At 34.3% G+C, this 10,153-nt stretch overlaps 1 protein-coding gene across 1 annotated transcript in view; it reads left to right on the forward strand.

Annotated features, from left to right (window-relative positions):
• LOC122789760 (heat shock factor protein 3-like) overlaps window positions 1-10,153 on the forward strand; it is a 1,295,435-nt gene that overhangs the window by 333,907 nt on the left and 951,375 nt on the right. Inside the window, exon 2 of the mRNA XM_044057197.1 lies at window positions 8,660-8,768. Coding sequence (XP_043913132.1) covers window positions 8,660-8,768 — 109 coding nt within the window. The remainder of the gene's footprint in view (window positions 1-8,659; window positions 8,769-10,153) is intronic.

The raw sequence follows: 10,153 nt of genomic DNA on the forward strand, positions 1-10,153 counted from the left end.
CTTTGCATGACTCCATCTGTATTCTGTTTAAAGTACCAAGCCTTTCAAATTGCACACTGATAAAGAAATATATTTTGCAGCTATAAGCACAGTTACAGATAACTTATTTTTATAATAAACCACACATACTATTTCTGTAAGTTTGTAGCATATATTTATAAAGTTTTCCTTCATTACAGATATGAATGATGACTTCTACAAAATACTTCTCTCTGTCCCTCTCTCTATTACAGTTGTTATATAGAGTGCTAGTCACGCACATAGATTTTATTTCCTCTTGGTATCTTTTTTGGCCTTCTGTGGGAAGTCACATAATGTCTGTTTTTAGACTTTTCTATTGTCCTGTCAGCAGTTCTTCTGATGTGAAAATGCACAAATGCACACAATCAGAATAACAGAAGTATGTTCTGTTCCTATTGAAAAAAACATCACGTATTGCTGAGTTTAGTTATTTGTTCTGCAAACATGAGAAAAGCATGTGATACTTGCTTTCCAGTATTGCTTTGTTAGGCTTTTTTTTTTTTGATGTTCTGAAGAGAAGCCTGTGTGTTATACATATAGTATGAATGCCCGTTTTACATTGCTAAACTCTTACATATATTCAAGCAAACTTTTTATTTTGTGCTTTTAATTTCAGCCTTATATTCATAATCTCTAACACTTCCCTCTTTTTTTAAACATACTCAAAACACTTTATACTGATATGTATTTTTGTTTAGATCATATAGAAACACATTAAAAAAACAAAACCTTTAGTCTTTTTTTGATACAAGTCAAAATGCAATTTTACACAGTTAATATGATATTAAGTATTACAACCAAAACTGAATGTATCTAACAACTTTTTCTGCAGACCATTCTGTGTAAATATTTTTATTAGTTATGAGCTGTGTCTGCTTTAGTTTTATTTTTTAACTTGATTCATTTATTCTTTTGCAATCACACAATTTAATTTATGACTTAGAACTGTTCCATTTACTCTTTGCAACTGTTGAATTAACTCTTTACTTTTATTAATAATTTTATATCAAAATATTAGAACTAGACTAATATCTATAAAATACAAGAACTATGTGCTACTTCAAGCATTTATACACTGCTGAAAATATGCAGTTTTAATGTCATTTTAACCATCACATTTTTAAACTGCCCATACACTTTAGTTGACAGTGAAGTATACACTGAAGAATGCTATTTGCATATTAGTCCATTAGCTGTATGAATACAATATTTTAATATATTTTTTAACTGGGATAACCAATACTGATACAGATAAAATGGTGATCCAAAAACCAGTAATGAGACAACAACTTAAAACCAGTGATAATATTACAACTTGACAAATTACTTTTGAACTTATTACAATGTATCCTGTACAGTATGTATTTACACAGACTGTTTGTTATTCATGCATTTCAATCTAGTAGGTATCCTGGACCCATTTTTTTAAACATGTTTTTTTTTTACACATATTCATTACTAGACAATTTCATTTGTACTGAATTTTTTTGTATTTGTACATACAAAGACTATTATTTGTACTGAATTTGTCTGCATTTGTACATACAAAGACTATCATTTGTACTGAATTCTTCTGCATTTGTACATACAAAGATTGTAAAGTACATTTAGTCTAATCTTACAAATTTAATAACATTAATATTAAGCAAAATCTTGGAAAATGTTTGTCTCTTTAGAAATATTTAGTGGAATTGGCACCAAAGGCATATGTCATGTTATTTTAAACTACATACTCAGCAATTTAGAAACATTCATGCTTTTTTATACCAATATTGTTTTGCCAAAAACATATTAAAATAGTGACCAGTCTTGTTCATTTTTTTACATATCTTTACTCTTTCTTGTATAGCTGTAATAAAGCAATTGTAAGTCATCTTGTGTATAGCTTTACAGGTTAACAGGTTGTAAATACAATTTAATACTAAACAATGCAATAATAACTAGCATAAAATATCTTGTACTTTCAGATTTAATCTGTTTACCAGTGTTTCTTATGCACTAATACCTGTTTTTTCCTTCCCCCCCTAAAAAAGTATTGTCAAGAAGGAATGAAATATTATTTCTTCCTGTAGCTCTGTTTCAGACCCTTGTGCAGTACTGCTTATACAGTCAGCGCAGAACTGAGAAAGTACCCCTCCTCCTGCAGCATTGCGGTATTGTTTATCTATTTTATGCTGTGAGAATAGAATGTATGTCAGCCCAACACTTTGGTTATACATTTGCTTTATTAGGTTGTTAAACTATAGACCCTTGTCTGATTTGATCATTTTTTTATAAAGCTTTTGCTGTTTATTACCACTAGTAGGTATTTGTACCTTCCTGCACAATTGATTTGAACTGTATGTATACTATAGCCCATCTGCTGGCTGTACTTGATGCAACTTGAGTTTTTTTTTTTGTTTTTACTTTTAAAATTTACTTGCAAACAGATTATCAGTGATATCTATGCACAATTGTGACATTTTATTACAATTACCAAATATAGTTGCCTGTAAACATTTTAATATTTATGTTTTAATAACAATAATGCTTTAGAAAAACTCAAGCTACTTATATGGCAATCAGTCTTGTTGTTTATCTTATCTTTCCAACATTTCCTGTAACTATTTATCTAGTCTAGGAAGGACTGAGCTCACATTTCAGTTAAGTATTTGTGATTTGCATAACTCTGCATTTATACTACATAAATATACATTATTTTACAATTAGCTTACATGGATTTCAGTATTTTTTTATTTAACTGTCCTGCCATTAATTTTACAAAAACTGTTTGACTAATACCGTCTGTGATTTTATTTCTTTTTAAAATTCAGAACTTTAACTGTTTTGTGTGGTGTTACAATACAATTATAAAAAAAAAAACAAATAGATATTAGCTTAACTAACACGTTTATATTTAGATTATTTATATTTGCTGTTGTCTGCCTGTTATTCTTGTGCATTGTAACAGATGTATTTTAGATGAAAAGAAATATATGCATGTCTTGTGACTTTAAATCTTTATTTAAGCATGTCAGTCTTGTGACTTTAAATCTTTACTCTTATTAACTATTTTTATTTAATTTTATGCACTAGAACTGTTTAGTGTAACTTTTTATTTAATTTTTATACACTAGAACAGTTTAGTTTACCTTTTGACTATGCTAAGAATAGCAGTCATATGCTCTACTTTACTGTAGTACTGATACATGTCTTGCTTTAACTGAATGGAAGTTTTAAACATTTGAGAATGATTTGTATTTTACCATCCTACCATGTATGCTTAACCATTTTCAATACACAAACATATTATAAAATATATTTCTTTTGTACAGATCAGCTGTAGTTTCCTGCACTTTCCCAATGTTCTCTTAAGCTCAGCTAATTTATTTCCTTTATCCTGTAACTGCTGTTCAAGAGTTTCCTCATGGTCTGCCTGATATGTCTCAGGAACCTGTTCTGCTGAATCTAAAACTCCTATGCACTTTTGAAAAGATGTATGTATAACTTGTCTAAGCTTCCTGAACTCATTGTGTCTGTCTTTTAGAAGTTTATTACATTATTTTGTAACGCAATGTACTAGAGGTTCTATCAGTAACTGATTTGACTGTTGTTGCAACTCTGAAATAAACCTTTTACATCTGGTGACAGAACATAACTGTCTAACATTTGAATGTAATGTGTACCACACATGATTTTGTTTCAGATACCAGTCAAATATTGTAATCCATTTGCATAATGCCTTACTATTAACTTGCCCTAATAATGTTTTACATTTACTAATATGCTGTATATACATTCATTCTGTTATTATTACCTTTATGGCATTCATACTGTATGTAACACAGAAAAATTTTCTTACCAGTAACCAGAGAGGCAGATGGTCAAGCTGCTTTACTGTAGATGGTTGAAAAGTCTTTGTAGTCACTTGTGAAGTTGGTACAACACAACTGGCAGTTTCAGTCTTACAACTTTGTATTGTACCTTTTTTGGAGAATTTATGGCACTGCTCACCTATCTGCACTGCAGTCTCACTCCAGATTTTGACGTCTAATAAACTGTATTATTGCTGTAAACTGTAGAAAACTGTAGAAATCTGAAGTACTTCACATAAATGTTAGTTACTGTGCTTTTACAAGAGTGGCCTTATACAATACATTACCCACTCACTCCCCCTGTTTTTGGATACAGGCTAGAAAGGTTTGTTAGGGTCACCATTGAAAATTTTATTTTATGTGTGCGCTGCTATGTTTTGCTGGATCCAAAGTCTTGTTAAGACGCACAGTCTTGCTGTGCTGTTTACTGCTGAATCAGAGACACAGAGCTTTGCATGACTCCATCTGTAGTCTGTTTAAAGCACCAAGCCTTTCAATTTGCACACTGATAAAGAAATATATTTTGCAGCTATAAGCGCAGTTACAGATAACTTATTTTATAATAAACCACACATACTCTTTCTGTAAGTTTGTAGCATATATTTATAAAGTTTTCCTTCATTACAGATATGAATGATGACTTCTACAAAATGCTTCTCTCTGTCCTTCTCTCCACTACTGTTGTTATATAGAGTGCTAGTCACACACACAGATTTTATTTCCTCTTGGTATGTTTTTGGCCTTCTGTGAGAAGTCACATAATGTCTGTTTTTAAACTTTTCTATTGTCCTGTCAGCAGTTCTGCTGATGTGAAAATGCACATATGCATGCAATCAGAATAACAGAATTATGAAAAGAAACATCTGTTCTTTTCCTATTGAAAAAAACATCACGTATTGCTAAGTTTAGGTATTTGTTCTGCAAACATGAGAAAAGCATGTGATACTTGCTTTCCAATATTGCTTTGTTAGGCTTTTTTTGATGCTGTGAAGAGAAGCCTGTCTGTTATAGTATGAATGCCCATTTTACATTACTAAACTCTATACATATATTCAAGCAAACTTTTTATTCTATGCTTTATCTTTCAGCATATTTACAACAGAATTAATTTCAGCCTTATATTCATAATCTCTAACAAAAAGCTCTGGCCTTCATAGTGTGGGACTGGAAAAGAACAACCTGTGTCAGTTCAGACAACTCCTGTTGGTTGTTCCTTGCTTTAACTTCACTTGTTCCCAGTATGGTAAAACAATTCCAAGCAGGATTAAGGCACCCTGTAATTGAGACATGTTTTCAGTGATGGCATATTGGAAAGGGGTGGACTCTAGAAGCATTCTAGAGATGGCTACATTGACCTCTATGTATACCTTTACAAGGCATTATAAACTAAATTCCTTCTCCAGGTCCTGAACTGACTTTGCTAAGACTATTCTCCAGGGGCTGCTGTACCCTTATCTTTCCTCCTCCCATGTTGAATACGCTTTCTTAGTCCATCTGAACAGCCAAATGCTACTACAACAGTGAAAATAATGAACATAGTACAGTTGCCAGTTGCACTTCCTATAACAGTATATGTTTGAATTTCTCACTGCTGCACTAGCTGCACCCTCATTCTGCCCCTTCCTCCTTCTGTATATAGTTAGTTGTTCGGGTAAAAAATTGTATGTTTATATCCTTTTGGAATTTCTGGATAAGTAAGCTTTCTTTTTTTGTTTGGACTGGAAAGGCCTGGAGCTTTCTGCACTCTGACTACTGATTTCCCTCTAAGTGCTTGTTCAATAAGCAGTCAAAGTGTAGGTGAGGGAGGGAGCAAGAATTTTTTGAGGACCGTCCGATTGTTGTATCATAGGAAGGTACAACCCAATACCCAAAGGTTAAAGCACCAGTAAGGAATTCAAACATCTACTGTTATGGCAAAGTGCAATCTACACAACTGTGCTTTCTTTCCTCATCCCATACGTTGATTGAGCATGCATAAATTTATGCATGGAGAGGATGTTCCCAGTCATTTATGGCACAGGGGCAGCTGTTCTGCCAGAAACACAAGATTGAGATTAGTATTGTGAAGATGTGTGGGATCCTATCTCCTACAAGCTTGTTTGGATTGCGCTTCTAGTTATTTGGACATGCTGTGGCTATGTGGTATGTCATGTAACAGGAAAGGGAGTAATCCAGTCTCTGTAGGAAGGTCATGAGATTAGAAGAGGGATCTATCCTTCATTTACAGCAGTATTTAATTTGCATCATCCTACCTTACTGGAAAACCTCCTGCATAGTCCATAAACTTTAAAGGTGTCTTGTCCTGCTTTGTTGGTGATCCTTGAGCTCTTTGCCAGAGATGTGCACATTTCCGGATTTACTAGTCACGCCATTTATTTGTTTACTCAATCTAAGCCAGTTTAGGTAGTCTGCTTTCCTTTATTGTCAGTATAGTATCAGGAGTCTGCATGCCCTTGGGCAGTCATTCCTTGAGAACTTTCTAGGAAGTTTTCATTGTTTTTCTTATATACAGTCAGTGTACCAGAAAATGTTTTTAAATATCTCTTTAATGTCCGACTTTGATTTTTATGTTGTTGCTCTATTTTTTTTTATTTCCTGATCATTTTGTTTCAGGTGCATTTCACAACCATCCATGGGCTGAGTCTTGGGATGAAACCATCTTTATTCCCATACATTCAGGTTGGCAACTTTTGATATCCTAGGGTCAGAAATACGTCCTGATAAGTGTTTCATACAGAGCTGTCTATAATGCTGTGTTTTCCATGGCGATATATGTTAAAAGCCTGCACAGATGGCCAAATAACATGCTTGATTGGACTTTATCAAGATTTTGGCACATTTTCTAACAAAACCTTTTTTTAACTCATCAGTACTTTTCAGGGCATTTTAACTCAGACCAGTCCTCTTTCAAGGTTCATTTAGCTGCTGTTTCTAGCATTCTTTTGAGCCAAGACTTCAAGACTTAAGCTGTTGGTCTATCAGTAGTCTTAGACTTCAAGGCTCAAGCTGTTGGTCTATTAGTAGCCATACTTAGTCTTTTTTCAGGAACCTTGTTTTCTTTTAGATAGAATTACTTCTGTTGAGTTATATTTTTCCTCTCTGGCTGTAATATTGAAAAGGCAAAGCTCTTTGTTGCAGGGTTGATTTTAAACCCTCTTTATTGTATGTTACTTGATGATATTCAGCCATCTTTCACGTCTCTTGGAGATCCCTTTGATTTAGGCAGTACATCATCCTCTGTGTGGATATACACAAGTAGCTTAAAACCATTCTGTCAGAAGAGAAAGTAAATGTGTTTCTTGATATGTCTGCTACACATAACACATACTGTAGGAAAGATGATACCACCAACAAACATGCATTCTAAATTAAATTTTACTTATAGTTTTATTGATGTGAAAGTGTGTCAGATTTTCCTCAGTGAAACTTTCATGAAAGGTCTTGGCTATGTGCTATGGAAACTGTATGCTGACATCTTTCTTGAGTGCTACTGTTGGTTGGTAATTTTCTATTGGGATGCCTTCCCAAGTGAACTGTGCTGGGAATTCTGTCCTAGTGGTTCTTGCAGCTAGAGCTCTGTGACAGATATAAATGTGTTGGATTTTTACCACAATACTTGATCTGGGAGTACAGCTGCTCCTAAAAACGTAAACCACTCATCTGACTCCTTGCTTTTTATTTTATTGACATTTATTTATTTGTTTGAAATTAGTAACCAGAAAAGTGGATTGGTCAGTTGACCTTTTTCAGCCACAACCCACAGCACAGAAAATGGGGTAAGAAACAAAAACATTCTCAGTATTTCAACCAATGTGGAAATGCATAGATCATTTACAGGGTAGCGTTCTCTTACTAGAGTGATGCCTATGTATAGTGCATGTAAGTGTTAAGATAATTCTACAGGACTATAGCAATTTATTCAATCTCATAAAAGCAATTACGGTCAGTTTCTTCTAGTAGATATTTCTTCAGTTTAGCCTTGAAGCCATCCAATGTTGAGAACATATTTCTCTGTGTAGTTGATTCTGTGTTGCTGGACCATATTTAGTGAAGACCCTTTCCCGAATGCTAGTGTCAAAATGTGGTCTTAACAAGGTAATGCCGTCATCCTCAATTTCTCTCAATGCGTATGATAATTCTCTTATTTGTAAGGCTGAGTGTATTGGGAGGAATTGACCCAGCATGATAAATTTGAACAGTTGAGTGCCAAGTAGTATAGTAGCTTGGCTAGTAAGTGGCAGTTAATGAAATCTCTTAGATCACAGTGGTGGGTATGCTTGTCAGCTAGAAGTACAAAATTTCAGATTTTATTATTGTAGTAAAGTTTCAATTCTGAAAGTATTTGTTGACTATTTTGTCTGTATACCTTTAGAATTTTAAGGCAGGGTCCAGAACTTGAGCGTTCAGAAGGGGGCAGAGTCCTGTGGGATATGGGATTAAGTGTTAGCCTGGGAAAGTTGTCCAAGCAATCCTCATTTCCTTTGTGTTAAGTCCTTTTAGTTTCTGCAGTTGAATCTCTACATACTACATATCAAAGTTATGGTGGATCTGTATGCCTAGTACTGACAGGAGGGGAGAAGACTAATGAACCTGACTTGACTTAGCAAAACTGGTATTTTCTGTTTGCTCCTGGTCTCTTACTTTGAAATTAAACAGTTGTTGAATATACACTATTTCCTGTACTGGTTTTCTGTTGGATTATCTGTTTTGAGAAAATTGCTTTGTAATGATTGAAGAAAGGTAATACCTAATAAAATTTGTGTTTTTATTTTCCTTTTGTGTAGAATGGTCAGAACTTTCGTGTCCTGAATGAGCATAAATTTGCAAAAGAAATTCTTCCCCTGTACTTCAAACACAGCAACATGTCTAGCTTTGTTCGACAGCTGAATATGTGTAAGTGTAATGTTCCTTTCTCAGATTATTTACTTCAAACTACACCACTGCTAATGGTTGCATATTTTCCTGTCTCTGCATATAACTTGAGAGATATGTTTCTAACCATAGTGGTATGCTTAGTATAGATTTCAAGATGAAGTGAGGACATGTAAACACTTCACCTATCCAGTTTTAGTTAAACAGGTGTAATTTTAGTGTTCGAATGCATACAATTTGTATACCTTTTGATGTTTCTGGATCTGCAGGAGTATTGCTGTTACTGGTGTGTGTGTGTGTTTTCCTTATGTTTAAGCAGTATCAAGTAAAGAAGCTTTGTGTGTGTATTTTCATTACAGTAGAGTTATGAGTGCCAATAATGGTCTTTAGCTCAGCTCTTTCATGTCTTGCAAGTAAATGGCTTAAATGAACATCTCTGAGAGAAACATATGATGTGATGACTGCTGCTAGTCTGATTCAGCAGCACATTCCATTTCTTTGCCCAGATCTTACCTCTCAAGAGTACCTCATGGGGGAAAGTACCTAATTTAGAGTCTTAATAAGTTCATTTTCCTCCTAGTTCCACAATGATGTGATCTGTTACACATTCAGTGTTAAGAATTTAAGTTGGCATCCATGATGAATCACACTGAATTATATTAATTCATCAACAGAACTAACACATTTTAACCATCCTGTGAGCTTGCTAGTTGAAGTTGTTAGCTGTTTCTAAGTGTTCCACAGACAATGGTGGTAGGGTCCATGGGAACTGATTGGAGGAATATTTTGGAAATGGAAAAACAAGGAGCCAGTCCCAAAGCTTAGAGATAGTCCCTTATTTGAATATTCCTGAAAGACCCTTGAAGATTTACCAGCTCAGCAGCCTGTGGAACCTCATTCTTAGTTAAAAGGTGTTATTTTTATTTGTAACTTCTAACAAGCAAAACATGACAACACATTTTGAGCTACAACTATAGAACTATATTTAAGAAAACACTTTTGCCTGAGCTTCATCAGGTCTGTCTAATACAGTAGTTCACACTTTGAACATTGAAAATGCCTGCTTTACCAGCCTTTATTAGTCTGTTTTGTAACACATGCAAACTGAGAGGCTGTGCCTGCATCAGTGGGGCTCATATTCATTGGAGCAGTGTACGAAAACTTTATTACAGAACTTTTCTAGTCTGTTATATGCAATGTGAGAGACTGTGTCCAGTTTTATTATCTCCTGCCATACAATATGCCTGCTTATAAGAGACTCATATACATGATTAATGTGACCAGTCCCCTTTATTCTTCTTCTTGATGAAGACAGACATTTTTATATGCAGGGAAAGTAGTCACTACACTAGGTGATTCCCAGTTTTGAACAATACATGCATCCAGAGAAGTAGCATACAGTGGAA

The sequence above is a fragment of the Protopterus annectens genome, chromosome 15.part0 (genome assembly GCF_019279795.1).
Source record: "Protopterus annectens isolate FY-2018-M chromosome 15.part0, PAN1.0, whole genome shotgun sequence".
NCBI classification, from domain to species: Eukaryota; Metazoa; Chordata; order Ceratodontiformes; family Protopteridae; genus Protopterus; species Protopterus annectens.